A 16,962-nucleotide genomic window follows, 5' to 3' on the forward strand; every position below is an offset into this window, starting at 1 on the left:
CACACAAACACGTGCACATAGACAGACACACACACACAGAATCTCGCCTCCCCCTTGTCCGTCGTAATTGGAGCAGTCAGCAGATGGCCTGTCCGGCCTGACTGACAGACAACAACAGTCCACTCGGACTAAAAGTCACACTAAAGATCTCCACGGGAATTGCACGGGAGCAAAAAAGACCAAAGAAAGACGCCAGACGGGTTGGAAAAAAAAAAAAACATTTGTTTTGATTTGGAGTTTTGTTGTTTCTGTCACTATGAAAAGCGCAGACTTGCTCCTGCTGGTGTGCGGCATATGCAGCCTGAGTTCACTGGGAGGTAAGCAACACTCGTCAGCTTGTACTGTGTGTGTGTGTGTGTGTGTGTGTGTGTGTGTGTGTGTGTGTGTGTGCGTGTGTGTCTGTGTGCGTGCGTGCGTGTATGTATGTCGTACGTATGTACTATATACGTATGTATCAGAGACGTGCGGTCAGAGGAGGCAACGCCTCCCTTGCCATCATGAAAAGGGGAAAACCAAATTCAATTGTTTTATTATAAAGTCATTTTCCTTTTAATTTCAATAGTTTTTTTATCATTTGGAACCAAATTTTTATAGTTATTTTAAAACCGAAGACGATTCGCTCGGAGGAGCCAACTTCCTGTCTAGCCTCCTCTGAGGATTGCGTAATCACAAGGCCGCCTATGCAGTCATCCATTTGTTTCGTTTTACATTGAAGCTCCTCCCATGGCCATCTCAGTACCCAGACCTGAACCCCATTGAAAACATGTGGAGGGGGCTAAAGACAAGAGGACCCAAGTCACTGGATGACTTGAAGAGATTGTGCCGAGAGGATTAGTTGATGATTCCTTTCTTCTATTCGCTCATCTTGTGAAATATTTCGAAGGTTATGTGCTGATTTATTGGCAAAAGGGGTCTTATGCAAGGTTTTATTTCCCCGGAGTAATCAAATAACATGTCTTTTCTAAAATGTTGGTCCTATACAGGGGGTACTCGGTTTACGACGTTGATCCGTTCCTAAATCGGTAAATCGGAACAGTAATAAAATGAAACAGTACAGGAATAAAAAGAATGAGAAAATTCCTTACCTTTATTTCTGTGGTTGGCTTGAACACTGGAACGGGCGTCGCAAGAGAGAGATGACGCAATAGTCCAAAATGGCGTATACCATGTGAGTGGGTAACGCCGTCTTCCTCGGTCCACAGCCTCTATCGCGGTTTATTCTTTCGCCGCAAGCACCGACTAGTTCCCGCACGTGTTACGAATCTTACGACGCCTTGACGACGCTTACGACACAAACCCGCTTAGGCCGGAAAAAAGGCTTGAAATATGAGACGCGGGTCGTAAACACAGCGTAACTCGTGAACGTCATAAACCGAGGACCCTGTGTATTATTTAAACAAAACTTGAAAACATTTAAACGATTAAGAAAACATTTCAATCAACCATTGTGAAGGCTGCCATAATGAAATATATCCTGATTAAACAAGCTCGACCATTTAGCCACCATTTTCTTTAAACATATACAACATAAGAAATCTGGGTCACTTACTCAATGGTTGGATCCAGACCCGTTGTTGGCACCGTTAGGTTACTCTAGTCTAGACCCACCAGAACTCCTCGACGACTTGACTCGTGTTCATGGTTGGATCCAGACCAGTTGTTGGCACCGTTAGGTTACTCTAGTCTAGACCCACCAGAACTCCTCGACGACTTGACTCGTGTTCATGGTTGGATCCAGACCAGTTGTTGGCACCGTTAGGTTACTCTAGTCTAGACCCACCAGAACTCCTCGACGACTTGACTCGTGTTCATGGTTGGATCCAGACCAGTTGTTGGCACCGTTAGGTTACTCTAGTCTAGACCCACCAGAACTCCTCGAAGGTTTGACATGTCCTTGTTTACGAGGTCTGACGGTCGCGGTCTTTCCCATCACCTTCCTGTCAAGCAGTAAAAAAAGTTAAAGTTAAGAAATGCTGAATTGACAATTATATAATTGCTCTATAATTTGCTCTGACCTCATTCAAGTCACCAAAGATTGCTTCATAAAAAGTTCAAAATGGGTAACCGTGTCTATTATATTCTCTCTGGTTTTGTATTCTACTCCGATGTTCTCACAAATTAGGATTAAGATATTTAAGAAACCCTTTCCATTGGTTCCGTTCTCTAATTCTTCCTAAAAGGAAAATAAGTTTTATGACCCAACTTGTGTTTCACACATGTATGTTTGTTTCAACATTTCAGGAGCAGGAGATGTCGAGCAGGCGCTAACCAAGCAGGTCTTGGCGAACTACAACCTCAAGGTCCGGCCTGCGCGAACCCCCATGGAGCGAGTGGTGGTCCGAGTGGGTATGACCCTCTCCTCATTTGTTGGGATGGTGAGTTCCATTGAACGGATGCAAAGAACCGCAATACCCGATGGTATTTTTACATGGCAAAATAAGTCGAGTCGGTTCCAGTAAGCGTCCTTCCCCTCCGTCAGCTGTCCGCCTGACATTCCTCGCTGCGTTTTAAATAGCCGTCCGGGCTCAGTCCAACAGAGGCACACATAATACATGCATGAATACTCAACCCATTGACTTCTAATTTGTCATATCCTCCAGAATATGAAAAATGAAGAAATGAGCACTGTCGTCGTTATGAATTTGGTAAGCACTCGTTCATAGCGTGCCTTCCATCTGGACACTTTTTAATAGGAACTTTGCCAACAGGAGTGGAGGGATTACAATTTGTCATGGGATCCCAAAGAGCATGATGGGATTGAGGTGTTGCGTATTCCCGCTGCCAAAGTGTGGCTGCCGGACATTTACCTGATCAACAAGTAAAGCAGCTCACGTCACGCATATGTTGTCCTTTTGCTCGTTCCTCAAAATGTTTCTGTTGTCTTGCAGCAACGACGGCGTGTTTGATGTGGCGCTGCATGTTCATGTTCAGGTGTATAGCAACGGCAGGGTGACCTGGACTCCACCCGCACTCTACCTGAGCTCCTGTGGCGTTAGGGTGAGAATAACCTTCATGGCTGACAACACACCTTGACTGGACTTCAAAATGTTTCTTTTGCCGCCCAGGTGACGTATTTCCCCTTCGACTGGCAGAACTGCAGCATGCAGTTCCGCTCCTACACGTACGATTCCACCGAGATCGAACTGCAGTACGCGTTGGATGCAAACGGCAACGAGATACGGGAGATCTTACTGGACCAGGCCTTCAGCGGTGAGGCAACGTACAACACTTGCCTCTCGAAACATCTTGTTTGAGAGATCAAGAGGACTTTGGTCTTGTGTGATTTTTCTTTGGTACATGCAGTCAAGGTTTTGTCTTGGTCTTGTTTTGATCTTCAAAAGTCTTGGATTTGTCTCGGTCTCGATCTCTTAAAGTTCTGGTCTTATCTTGGTCTTAACCTCCAAAAATCTTGGTGTTGACGTGCTTGATCTCCAAAAGTCTTGGCTCTCAGTCTTGATCTTCAAAAGTCTCGTGTCAATATCGATGTCCAAAACTCTTGGCTTTTCCCCGTCTCGACCTCAAAAGGCCTTGATACTGTCTCGTCTCAATCATGGTCTTGATTGACGTCATCTTGACTACGATACAGAATGACCTCCCAATGGCCATCAGACAAGCACCCTTGCTATCCATTCTTAAAACCTGTTTGTGCTTCCACACAGGTCTTAAGTGCGCTATAAATAGAACTTCGAGTCGTATTAATATACTGACCGTGTGACCCCAGAGAGCGGCGAGTGGCACATCAGACACAAACCATGCAGGAAAAACATGAACAAGGACCTGTACGAAGACATGAGTTTTTACCTGATCATCGAGAGGAAGCCGCTCTACTACGTGCTGAACATCATCATCCCTTGCATCCTCATCACCATCATCGCCATCTTCAACTTTTACCTGCCCCCTGATGCAGGTACGGGTCTGACGCCAATTATGACTTTGTCCAAGTCCAATTATGACTTGGCTGAGATTATTGGACTAACGCCATCGTGTGAATTTTCCTCTACCCGCCAGGTGAGAAGATGGGCCTTTCCATCAACGTTTTGCTCACCCTTACAGTCTTCTTGCTGCTGTTGGCGGACAAAATTCCAGAGACCTCTCTGGGCGTTCCCGTCATCGTCAAGTACATCATGTTCACCATGATCCTGGTCACCTGCTCAGTCATTCTCAGCGTGGTCGTGCTCAACCTGCACCACCGCTCGCCCAACACTCACATGATGCCCATGTGGGTCCGCAAGGTAAGTGCGTGCCATGTGACCAACTGCGGGGAAAGCCATTTTCCCGTCGACTCCTGAAGTCAGAGATTTTTCACATCCAAATTCCTACAGCCAAATATTTTTTTATCTTATTACGACATGTAATGAGAAGATCCTCCAAAGCGTCACTCAAGGTCACCTTGAGAGCCAACTGTCGAGAAGATGGATCACGTTACCCAGCACGCTTATTGTGACGGGTTCTCCTGCTCACCACAAATTCACCACTTTGACAAATGCTTCCGGTCTTAACAGGAAAATGCAGGCCAATTAAATCTTATTTGGCCCATAAATCCTGGTCCAAATAAAAGTAAAGCCTCTTCCGTTCTCATAGATCTTCATCCATATGCTGCCCCCGTACCTCTGCATGCTGCGCCCCAAAGTGGAAGTGCCCCTGGCCCTCAAAATGCTGCCTGCTCAGCGGGAGAAAAAATTGTTTGCCATCAACAAGGCCGCCGACGAGTACTTCATCCGCAAGCCAGACTCCTCCATCTTGTTCCCTAAACCCAACAGGTGAGGCCACGCCCATTAACAATGAGGTTACCGTCATTTCTGCATACCTCTTCATTATCGTAGACAAAAAGCATTATAATGAGTGCGAAGAGCAAAAGGTCAACCCGGTAAGGGTCTGGAAGAGCAATTTGATGAGGCCGCACTATGTCCCAAGGCACGCACACACACACACACAACACACACACACACTTAATTGGATTTAGTGCATGTCTTGGCACCAGACACCGCCAGTTTTAGTTGAATTAGTCTAATGAATTGTAATTTACGCCTCGCTGAGGTGCTACTTTGAGCACTGATGGGAGGAAACCAAAAGAGGAAAAACCAACAAGTCTCTTCGCTTCCTCTCCCCTTATCGCTACCCCCCAAAATGAGGAGGCCCCCCTCTCATATCCTCCCCTTAGCTCACAGAGGTCACAGCCTCTTTGCCAGGACCACCACTGCATTGTAAACTCATCGAGCATTTGAAGTGAATACCAAGGGTTTTTTTTTTTCAGGCTCAGGCTGCATGAGAGGGAGAGCCACACTGCTCCCTGGTGGTCAGTGGTCAAATGGGAAAACCGGGAAAAGTAAAAGCAGGCCAGATATTTCTATCTACATGTTGAGGCTGTGTATTTGTCTGCAGATTCCAAGCAGAGGGCAAAACATCCAACCTAAAAAAATTTATTGACGGACCCAGTAGCTACCTTTCACTTCCCCCCGAACTCAAATCAGCCATTGAGGCGATCACGTACATCGCTGAAGCATTGCAGGCCGAAAAGGACTACGAAGCTGTGAGATTTGCACCAATCGGAATTGTCTCACTTTTGATGCGAAATTTGTAACTGTGCGTCTCTGGTTCTGCTTCTCAGCTGAAGGAAGACTGGCAGTACGTGGCCATGGTGGTGGACCGCATGTTCCTCTGGATATTTGTCATCTTCACCACCGTGGGCACCTTAGCGATTTTTACTAAGGCCAGCCTCAATCATGCACCCACTGACCCTTTCTAAACCGCAGTTGGAAAGCAAAATTTAAATTTGAGCTTTGTTTCTTCCGCTGACGTGTGGAAACGTTGGTCAGACAAATTTTGCATGCATATGAATGAACATCTTGACACTTCACAGATGAGCAGCCACAACTTCAGCAAACATGCAAACTCCAACTCCACTCAGGAAAGCCTGGTTGCAAATTCATACTCGGAACCTCGGACCCGCGGGGCAGACGTGCCAACTAACCACTAGTTCGATTCAATGCTAAAAATATTCCTGCATGTTTTTGTGCGCCGGCCTGGCGTAAATATTCCGACGTGGTGTCAACAAATAAACGGCACAGCAGATGCCACAATGACCCAGCCTTTCATTTCCATGTGTCACAATGTGCCGCAGTGTGTCACATGCTTTATGGATATTCCTGTGCCTAAACTAATCCTCTTTGTATTTAAAGCACTTGTGTGTGTTTGTACAGGGAGGCTATTCTTACATTGCAGCTGTGAATAGCCTGTGGAATTCCCACTGTATAGGGGACCTTTTGCTATTTTTTCTCTCCCTTGTTCTCTCCATCTCAGCGAACTGTACGTCGCCTGCGAATGTTTGTTTTGTTCACAATACATTCAATAAAGATCGGAGATAACGCAGAAGGTTTCATCTCTTAACAGAATGCTTGCAAGCATATACACAGACATTGTGGCACCGGTTTATCTATACGCATGGACTTCCCTGGAAGATGGAAAACCCAATCACGAATCTAAAATTGACTTAGTAAAGAAGCCGGTAGCGCCTTCGCCGCACCGGGGAGATTAGCTTGCTGATCGTGAGGTCCTGAAATTGTGGCGGCAAAGCGCATGCAAGTGGCTCCACAAGGAGCCTATGTCCTTGAAGTATTTATACAGCCAGCAGCCACAAGGCAACTGGCCGAGCTGGAGACGTTTTTCCCTTAGCCGCCATCAACCTGTGGCTGATTAATGACCTGTTTATGTTTTCCCTCTGGAGACCCTGACCATTGCAAGGTAAACGTGAGACTCTGACCCAAGACACAGTAGCTCAAAGTTGAACGTATTATTATTCTATAGAACACGAGGCCTTCTTGACACACAACGCAATGTAATCACTGTGGCGTAGTCCGGTTAAAGGTTCCGTCGATACGGCTCCGGAACATACTTGTACTTGCAAAAAGGCACCTTGAAGTCTTATTCACTACATGAGGCTCAGGAAATACCTAATATTCGGTTCACCCAACTGACACGCACTTCTGCCCAAAAATATCTCCATTGTCATGGCGCCTAACCCACCGCTAGTCCTTCATCCCCATCACAGAACGAGTGCCCCTCCACTTCCTCTTTGTTCCTCCCCAACTGTCCCCACACTATACAACATTCTCAGATTGGTGCGCACCAACAGGTGTCTGCTCCAAAGGCTTCCCAGTACAAACACATTCCAGCCTCTCGTCACTCCCAGCACCAGTACCCAATCAGGCCGTGGTTCCCCATTGTTGAGGTATGATCCAAAGAGGGCAAACGCATCGTACGGGGAGATCGTTGTTGGAGCTGCAAAACAGGGGCCAAATAGATGAGTGGAAGTGTTGACTTTTCTGAAGTGGAGCTACTGGAGAGCCGCATCCATCTGGGTGAAGGTGCACAGGGGTGAACTCTGGAGGTTCATGGGGTCTTTGGACTACCGCAAGAAGATGAGTGGACCAAATAACATAATGAACATTCATCGGAAAGCCAACCAACTTGTTATCGTTTACCTTTGCCTCTCTTTGACCGGTAAGAACATTATTGCTTTCAAAAATGTTCCTTCAGCATATTTTAGAACTCATAATGATGCAAGGACAGCAATGCCTCCACTCTAGTTCATCCTAAAGCAGTTCTTTGACCTTTGCCAAACTATTTCCTTAATCTTGGAAGCATAGAGCAACTCATCCACCTCCGAATCTGCTAATGAAGCGCGACCTCTTAACACTCAGTGTAGGATTCTTTCATGATGAGTGTGAATGTCTGTCAATGAAGCGCAGTCATAGCAGGTAAAGAGATGACTGCATTTGTCTCAATCTGACTTTTCCAGCCACGGGAAGAACCACAAGTGCTGGATTTCTACTGATTCCATGAAATAATATTTGCCCGTAAAAGAAAATGAGCAAAAATGATGGATTTCTAATTCAAAACATTTCGAGACGATTTTCTCTAGTACATCCAATAAAACATATTAACACATCATTGTTTGATAATCAGTCTATTTGGGGCCCGGATGGCGCTGGTATCCCAGACATCCCTTTGATCCGGCTCCCCCCCCCTGCTGCATATCAATTACATTAGCTCAGTCACCTTTGCGACCCGCCGCACGCCACCAGCACCTGCCCCGCTGACCATTCGCTCTGCACGTCCCGATTGTCCTTCTTTGTCTGCCCCTCATCATGTCGCGGCACACTTTTGGGAGGAAGGTCCGGTCTGTTATCAGAGGACATACTTGGATGTCCGTCCACATTGTCAAACTAAGCGTTAATAGTAGACTCCTAGTTTGTTATTCACACCCTCTCATTTTTTTTGTTGGCCTCAGTAGCAGTCTGGTTTTTCCATGACAATCACACCATGTTTTTGTGCTTCTTTGAAAATTAAATCAAAACCGGGCACAAGGTTGCATATAGATCAACCCCTTAATGTTGCCAATGATGTGACGCTCTGATCTTCATGATTAACTAGCATTAGCATCAGTCATTTATTATGTGCGTTGGCCCAGGAGCCTCAGAAACGGAGCGAAGGCTCCATGAGGAGATATTCAAGAACTACAACTTGAAGGTACGACCAGCTCAGTACTGGGAGGAGAAAGTGATGGTGCGGGTCGGAATGACTTTGTCCCAGCTCGTCAGCTTGGTAAGCGCACGCAAACATGCAAATGAAGTCACAAATGACTAATGGCTGACCTCGCATGTGTGTGTCTACCCGACTGCAGAATGAGAAGAATGGCGAGATGACGACCAACGTGTTCATGAATCTGGTATGAGGGTACAACCGCGCATAATCACTCCAGCCAAGTTCACTTGTCACCTTTCATGCAGCACAAATGATTTCCCACTTTAGTTTTACCTTCATTCTCGCTTCGTCTTTTGCTTGGCGGTAATGAGAATTCTAAATTGGGGTCCTTGAATGTAAAGTACAAATGAAGAATCGTGATTCCACTCACAATGTGGAGAAATGAGAAAGCAGCTATTCCGCACGGGCCTGATCCTAACTTTGTAGCATCAAGGTCAAAATGTGACATGTCGGCAGGAGTGGAAAGACTACCGCTTGTCGTGGGACCCAAAGGCGTACGACAACATCGACGTTTTGAGGATTCCCGCAAACAAGGTGTGGCGCCCCGACATCTACCTCATAAACAAGTGAGTGTCGGCTCGATTTGTTTCAAATAACTCGGAGAAAACGTCACGCGTCTTCTGTCATCTCCGCAGCAACGACGGTCAATTTGACGTAGCTTTATACGTCAACGTCTTGGTGTACAACGACGGGACAGTCAACTGGCTCCCGCCGGCCATCTACCGTACTTCTTGCTCCATCGAGGTAGAGTCTGCTTGTTCAGGTCACGACAGTCTGCGTTCTCATCGCTCTCGGTACCCATCAAACTCTTCCACAGGTTGCGTATTTCCCCTTCGACTGGCAAAACTGCAGCATGGTTTTCCGCTCGTATACCTACGATGCCTCGGAAGTCGATCTGCAGTATTATCTGGACGATAACGGAAAGGAGATCCGGGAGATAGTCATAGACGAGAATGCCTTCACGGGTAGGTGACGGATTTGGCTTGCATCTCCTGAGTCATTTTTGGTCATTTTCATTTCCTGTCGTGCCGCAGAGAACGGCGAGTGGAACATATGCCACAAGCCTTCGAGAAAGAACGTCAAGGAGGATCTGTACGAGGACATCACCTTCTACTTGATCATTGAGAGGAAACCTCTTTTCTATATCATCAACATCATTGTTCCCTGCATTCTCACGAGCGTTTTGGCTATTTTTGTCTTTTACCTTCCACCCGGAGCAGGTGTGAAACAAGTTATCTTGTTCTGGTCTACAAAAAAAAATTGACGTCAAAGCGCTTTGTTGTCTGTCACGCTTGGTTCCTAGGAGAAAAGATGACCCTTTCCATCTCGGTTCTCATCGCCTTGACTGTCTTCATGCTGCTGCTGGCTGACAGAGTCCCAGAGACTTCACTGGCCATCCCAATCATCGTCAACTACGTGATGTTCACCATGATCTTGGTCACATTCTCCGTCATCCTGAGTGTGGTCGTCCTCAACTTGCACCACCGCACACCCAGCACGCACATCATGCCCAGCTGGGTTCGCAGTGTAAGTTGGATGCTTAGCAGCTCAATTTCTAGCATCCACCTACCAGTAGATCCACTGTGCCTCCTCTGCTCATGTCCGAACCATCTCCATTTATCCTCTCTGGTTTTTACTCCAGAGTGAATAAATCTGATAAAAATCCAGAACACCTAATAGGATTTAGGTTGTAAAATTCCAGAATCTTTCCAAAAAATTACCCTCAATTTGGAATGGTTCCTAACTTTTCAATTTGCCAGGAACTTTGATGTCTGCCTTTGACCTTCTAGCTCTTCATCAACTTCCTGCCCAAGTACATCGGCATGACCAGGCCCGAGCAAGACGAGTGTCTTTTGAAGGAGGATTCTTGTGACCAAACACCCCCACCAAGCTTCAACGGACGACAGCCCGGAGGGGAGTACTTTTTCCGCAAGATCAACCCCGATCTTGTTATACCTTGGAGAGGCAGGTAAAGTCATACAAAGTAGCATTAAGTCGACTTTGCTGTTGCTACTCACATCCTCTATTGACAGTCAAGCTAAGCCCCGCCCACGATCCAGCCACAGCCGCCAGCTCTTAAGCTGCCATTTTGGTTGGGCATCAGGGTCTAATCCTGTTGAGGACGTGTGAAGATTTGCGTGGTGGCAATCTGTGTCACACTCAAGTTCATTCCTTCGTCCTTGTGGTTTAGGAGATTGCTGCTGTTGTCACTCACATGCTTTTGTGCTCAGGGGTCAACAACATGTATCCAAAATAAGTCTGGGGTTTCAGTTTTGCCCGGTTGAAAGTAGAAAATATGTTTGAAGGTAGCTGGGTCAGACTCGTCGACTCGTTAAGAGTTGTTTAGTTCAAGTGATCATAGAGGAAACGTCTTGTGATTTCCTAGGTGCGAGACTCCAGTGCGGCTCCAAAGGCTTCCAGAAACAGACGGATTCTGTCTGATCCTTCCACCCAACCTGAAGTCGGCCATCGCTGCGGTCACATACATGGCTGAGCAGCTGAAGAAGCAAGATATCGACGATTCGGTGAGAAACGTGATTCGTCAAGACCTCGGTCCTAATATTTCATCCATGAATAGTTCTTCCCAACAGTCTGTTCCCTAGTTTTCGGAGTTTCTCATGGAAGCACTGCTTCCAGCACCTTCTAATCTGAGACGTTTTTGGTCCGATCGGATTTCAGCCTCTGTTGCCATGTTAGTCTAATCTGTCCAGGGCTTTCAAAATAAGTCGTGTTAGCCCATGTCAATTACGTCCTCACAGGGCCAGGCAGATGATGTCACCATTCTTCCATACTCTAATTTGTTGGTCTGAGGAGCAAAACATGTTCCAACCAGGTTCAACCATGCAAATTGTTATGATCATGTGTCTGCATGCAGATGACAGAAGACTGGCAGTTCATCGCCCTGGTGGTGGATCGTCTCTTCCTGTGGCTTTTTGTTATCATCACCACTCTGGGCACTTTGGCAATGTTCTTGGACGCCAGTTTCAACTACACACCTGACAATCCATTCCCATAAGAGGGCGTCAAATTGTCAAGCGTCCATAAGACCACAGCCTCCAGATGGATTCATTTTAATTTCCAACACTGCTCAAGAGAACATGTGACTTTTTGATGATCCTGGAAAAGTCCCATTGGTTGACAAGTAGATATTGTCAACCTCAATCAATTCATTCATTATTTGTATTAAAAAAATCTTTGTTTTATATTCACTTCTGGTGCACAACAACTCACTCCAGGAACATAATTGGCTGACAGAGCGCTTGTGATGTCAGCGACCTATTTTCAGGCTTGCTGGTGTGCAGCGAAGGGTCCGAGACACGCTGCGCAGTGCACGCACAAATGCAGGCAAACGTGTTTTTTTTTTTTTTTGCCGCGGACAAAAGAAGGCCCCTCTCGTGCAGGACAACTCTACAGTCCACCAGTCCCTGTCCTGCTGCTAATCCACTCAAGTTGGGCCTTGTTGCATAAGAAGCTTTTAGGAGCAAAACAACTGGTATGAAGATTTTTTTTTTTTCTTCTTTCAGGGAAAAGCTATGCGTGGGCACTTTATTGTTAATGCCTCGCTAACTTCCAAGGACACTTGTGGGACTTCAATCGTCGGAATAGCCCGCCTTCTTGTGCACTTCGGACCAGGAGGCCAGAGAAATGTGAGGGAGGGGAAAGCCCCTTGCATGTGAGAATGCTCAAAGTTCTTGTCTGTGGGCTGATTTAGCTTTTCTTCTATTGGCCATTCAACAACGTTCTCAACCAGTGAGTCAAATGTGTCTTTACTGCTCTAATAAAGCGAAACGTGGAGTGCAAGAAGAAGTCGGGGGGGGCGGCTTGATAGAGCAATGCACTGTTTTCGTGTTCCTTGCATGTCAAGGTCATCAAATAAATCAGGTTACCAATGGCGACAACATCGGTAGGCCCCAGACTGTCCACAATCCCTCCTCCGCTTCATTTCTTCTAACGTGGAAAGGCGACATCAAATGGGGAACGTCCAGGGCAACAATAAGGCATCTCCCGCCGGAGGTGAAGTAGAAAGCAAGACAAAAGGTCAGGATGAGTCACTGGAAGGCAAAATAAGCTGGGGGAAGACCTTTGAATATCTGCGAAAGAAGATTCCCAACTAATGTGCCGTATGAGAAATCAAGCTGAGGAAAGTTAGACATATGAGAAGTGAAGAAGTGAAAGCACTACGACTACAATCTGGAAAAATGGATGCCACTTGGTCTAACATCATTCTTGTGCTTCCACGTAATTTCTAAATCAAGTCGTTTAAAGTCTTCGCTGGCTGGAATGTTTCTCACCAGGTTGTCACGTCAATTTCCAATGGCCAACAATGAGGCGCACTGAAGCGTCCATGCCAACCCAAAAATGATCCCCCTCGTAAGCCTTTTTGTCCATGACATCCGTGCACTCGAGGCTGACGACGAGGCACTCAAATAAATCAGCGTCAGCACAAAGCAACATCAAATTTCTGAATTCACACAAGTTTGTTCTTTTAGAATAAATAGTACGTCTTTGTTCTGCTATCAATGCCTACAAAGAATAATGACTGCAGAACAATTAAATCTTCTTGGAGTATAAAATCATTGAAATTATCATTAGTCATTACTTTTGGATGTTTTTATTTAAAAATGTCAGGAAAGGCTGAAATGTCAATCTTCCTAATTGCCTTTCCGCATTCTTTCTCCTGCAGCCCCTCATTAGAATATCATTGTCGGAGATGTGCTGTAAATCAGCTCTGAGGTATTCAATTGTATGTGTGGGGGAGGAAGTGGGGGGGGGGGGGGGGCAATTCTGGGTCACTACACATTTTACGCATTGATGGGGGGGGGGGGCAGAAAAACAAACCCTCTGAAATGCCTCGTGAGCATGAAAACGTGAGGACAAAAAAAGAATCCATCGGGACAACCTGTTGGGTCGCTTGGAAGCGGAGGGAACATTTCCCAGCAGCCACTTCACACATGACAACAACACACACACACATCTTGCATGCCCATCCCCAAGAAGACCCCTCGGAGCACACACGCGTACTCCCATACGAGAGCTTTTTGCATAGAGCTTGCACACAATCGAATACATTCTAGGACAGAGGCCTCGTTTCCTTAGGGGAAAGACAAATGGCCAACTCGGGGATTCAACTTTTGGGGTTCTTCATGTCGCTGACCGGCATCGTGGGCCTGATCATCGGCACCGTTCTGCCCCAGTGGAAGATGTCGGCCTATATCGGGGACAACATCATCACGGCGGTGGCCATGTACCAGGGATTGTGGATGTCTTGCGCCTTCCAGAGTACGGGACAGCTCCAGTGCAAGATCTACGATTCCATCCTGCAGCTTGACAGTGAGTTGTCACGCCAGTATTTTGGGATTTTGTTTTGGATGGTGTTTGGCACTTTGACATGGAGACATGTAGCATCCGCCCAAGGCAGATCTCAATTTCTATACCAGCCTATTATGATGCGGTGTATTGTACTGATGGATCGGCAAATACTTTTGCAAAATCGGTGATATTGTCACAATTTGCTGATCTATCAATAATGTCATTGAATGCAAGACATTACAGCAGACACAATCTTGCTCACATCAGGGACTGGTTTCTGTGCTGCTGATTATTTTCCAATAATTTTCAATAACTTTTTTGCCCCCCCCCATCATTTTCTATGTACTGAATGCGTTTTTTAGGAGAACTTTTGGGTTGCTTAAATGTTATTAATTTTTCCCAATGCATTTCAATGGACGTCATTTATAGGCAGATTTGTGGGTCGGTCCAGAACAGCGGGGGATTGGCACTGAACATCACAAAGAGCAACATTTTGAAATGGACTGGATAGATTGATCCAATTACTGATTTGGATCAGTGATCACTTATGACTGAAGTGAAAACTATACTTCAATAAATAGATTTCTGACAGTGACCTTAAATGGAAGCTGGTCCATTACCCACTTCCAGAAGGTTCACCAGGACCTTCTCAAACAATAGAGGCCCCGCAACAGCACCTTGGCTCCCCTCGCTGCAGGAGGGTGCTGTTTGTGCTGGCCAGGCTGGGCCGGACTGGCACAGACTGGTTCGAGGTGGACGGAGACAAAGGAAGGTTTCCCGTGTAATGCTTTATAGGAGGTGGAAAGGGGGGAGCGCTGGCAAATGATGAGCCGACAGTCGTATTTCAAAGTGTGGCGCCACAGCGTTGTAACCCGGGGTTTCGTTTCTAGGAAGAGTTGACACTGAGGCCGCCCGACTGGCACTGAACCTCGCTGAGCACACACATAATAAATAAAAGCAGCTTTTGTTTAGCGTCTAGAGGGCCAGTCCAGAAGTTTTCTTCATAACAAAATTGGATCCTCTCCAGGTTCTCTTCAGGCCACCCGAGCGCTGATGATCGTGGGCATCATCGTGTCCGTGGCGGGCCTGGGCGTGGCCTGCACAGGCATGAAGTGCACAACATGCGGAGCGAGCGACAAGCTCCGCAAGGCCCGTACCGCCATGACGGGAGGGATCATTCTGTTAGTGGGAGGTGAGTTGGACGGCTCCTTTCAATGACATCCAACTCGAGAACTGCAAAAATGGTATCTACATCTACAGAGAGGAATGGCAGGATGGCAACACCTTGCCCCCCCCCCCCCCCCCCCTCACACACACACGCACACACGCATGGACAAAAAAAAAATACCTCCACCTCACATGCATAATCTGCATTGGCATAACACAATGGTCTTAAAAAGTATACATAGAAATATAGAAAATGTGATGTTGATTTTTTTGCATTACAATTAGGTATTCGTATTTTACGGAATAATACAAACACCTTTAAACACATCATATATTGAGAGAGCAAGAGATAATTGAAATACAGTGTGCGGATCCCTGTGTTTCTATTTAAAAATATGACAAACTTACCTTATCATCTCACATTCATTCACAATTTACATCAATAATCATGTTTAAAAAATGTCCATTATAAAATGAACTTGTTTTCTGTAGGCGTTTTGACTTAAATCATCTAGAATCTCTGAACTGAAACACATTCTTCTTCTTTCGAATAGATTACGTTCTTAAATAAAATAGTGCGCCGTCTTGTAGTAGTAGTATTGCACCCACAATTAACGGGAGGCAGAACAAAATAGAATTACAAACTCAATAAAACACACAAAAATTGGGAAGCCCCGGAACCCGATACGGGCACTGTAAATTGGCCAACACAAGGTCGAGCTGCAACTTAAATATCTTTTTGTTACCTCTTTTTAGGGCTGTGCGCCATCGTGGCTTGCTCCTGGTTTGCTCACAACGTGATCCGGGCGTTCTATAACCCCTACACACCTGTCAACACCAAGTAAGCTACGTTTGTACTTTTATTTACATCTTTGTTTTTTTTATTTTTGTTTTTCATACCAATCCACTTGATGCCGCAGGTTTGAGTTCGGCGCCGCCATTTTCATCGCGTGGGGAGGTTCCCTCCTCGACGTCTTGGGCGGCGCCATGTTAGCTGCTTCTTGTCCAAGAAAAAAACAGGTGTCCAAGTACCCATCCGTCCCAGCAGCTAGTTCCCGCTCCGGACCAGCCAGCAGCAATAAGGAATATGTCTGAATGTCAGAATTATACAAAGATATCCAAGTGAAAATGTGTGTGGGCCGTCACGGTAGCGCAAAAGTGAGACTTTATGCAAAATTGCTTGATTATGACGTAGCAGTGTCACGCCCCGCCCTAGTGGTCAACATGTGTTAGCAAAAATGCTATACACTATTTACAGGGGTGTCAAACTCATTTTTTTCGCTGGCCCCATTGTCGTCATAGCTTATTTCGGAAGGCCATTAAGACCTCATTTTATATACAGTAAAAGCTACAAAACAAACTGACAAATAACTAGTTTTCAAATCAGACGAGTAAAAACTGGTCAAATTAAAAAAAAAAAAAAGGTATTATTAAAAGTGAAGACAATTTGCAATTCTAGTAATGACACAGGAATTTGATGTACAATTTGTCTTCGCGGGCCACCTAAAATGATGTGGCGGGGCCGTATCTGGCCCCCGGGCCTTGAGTTTGACACCTGTGCACTATTAGATCGTAAAAAAAAAAAAGTTGGCGGATGGTGACTGCAGAATTGTCCACCCTTGCACATACATGTTAGACCTAGCATTTATTTTATAGTCACACATCAGCCATTAAGTTGGAAGCTATTTATTTGGCCAAACGTAGGATGGATTTTAGATTCCAGGTTTCTAGGCTGGTGTTGTGTTTTGTGGAATTATTGTTTTTTTTATATACATACAAGACAAACTGAGTTGTAGCTGATAGTATGTAAAAATAAAGGCATTGTAACATATTTTGTTCATGTGGTCGGTTTGCTAAAATAAGAGGGAACTATGGAAAAACATAAGTCAAAATTGGCAACAAGAGCAGTCGCTTCTTACGTCGCCATGGTCAAAAATGGTT

The 16,962-nt window shown here is 45.8% G+C and overlaps 3 protein-coding genes and 1 long non-coding RNA gene across 4 annotated transcripts; 3 read left to right on the forward strand and 1 right to left on the reverse strand.

Annotated features, from left to right (window-relative positions):
* Positions 1-186: 186 nt before the first annotated feature.
* On the forward strand, positions 187-6,372 carry chrnb1 (cholinergic receptor, nicotinic, beta 1 (muscle)). Its single transcript, XM_049738606.2, has 11 exons — positions 187-317; positions 2,242-2,375; positions 2,601-2,645; positions 2,709-2,818; positions 2,889-2,997; positions 3,066-3,210; positions 3,722-3,907; positions 4,009-4,232; positions 4,582-4,760; positions 5,383-5,530; positions 5,609-6,372. The coding sequence occupies exons 1-11, from the start codon at positions 257-259 to the stop codon at positions 5,744-5,746; spliced, it is 1,479 nt and encodes a 492-aa protein (XP_049594563.1). The 5' UTR covers positions 187-256; the 3' UTR covers positions 5,747-6,372.
* Positions 1,550-15,894, reverse strand: LOC125980033 (uncharacterized). The gene is made up of 2 exons (XR_007485521.2): positions 15,768-15,894; positions 1,550-1,937 (listed from the first exon to the last, which is right to left on the reverse strand). It is a non-coding gene; the product is annotated as an uncharacterized lncRNA (long non-coding RNA).
* chrnb1l (cholinergic receptor, nicotinic, beta 1 (muscle) like) lies at positions 7,150-12,740 on the forward strand. The gene is made up of 11 exons (XM_049738604.2): positions 7,150-7,500; positions 8,471-8,604; positions 8,684-8,728; positions 9,001-9,110; positions 9,180-9,288; positions 9,362-9,509; positions 9,579-9,764; positions 9,848-10,071; positions 10,335-10,513; positions 10,931-11,069; positions 11,420-12,740. The coding sequence occupies exons 1-11, from the start codon at positions 7,392-7,394 to the stop codon at positions 11,558-11,560; spliced, it is 1,524 nt and encodes a 507-aa protein (XP_049594561.1). The 5' UTR covers positions 7,150-7,391; the 3' UTR covers positions 11,561-12,740.
* Positions 13,468-16,852, forward strand: cldn7a (claudin 7a). The gene is made up of 4 exons (XM_049738899.2): positions 13,468-13,875; positions 14,882-15,046; positions 15,778-15,862; positions 15,942-16,852. Exons 1-4 carry the CDS (start codon positions 13,653-13,655, stop codon positions 16,114-16,116), a joined length of 648 nt encoding a protein of 215 aa, XP_049594856.1. The 5' UTR covers positions 13,468-13,652; the 3' UTR covers positions 16,117-16,852.
* Positions 16,853-16,962: the final 110 nt, after the last annotated feature.

This window comes from Syngnathus scovelli, chromosome 1 (assembly GCF_024217435.2).
Source record: "Syngnathus scovelli strain Florida chromosome 1, RoL_Ssco_1.2, whole genome shotgun sequence".
Classification (NCBI taxonomy): domain Eukaryota; kingdom Metazoa; phylum Chordata; class Actinopteri; order Syngnathiformes; family Syngnathidae; genus Syngnathus; species Syngnathus scovelli.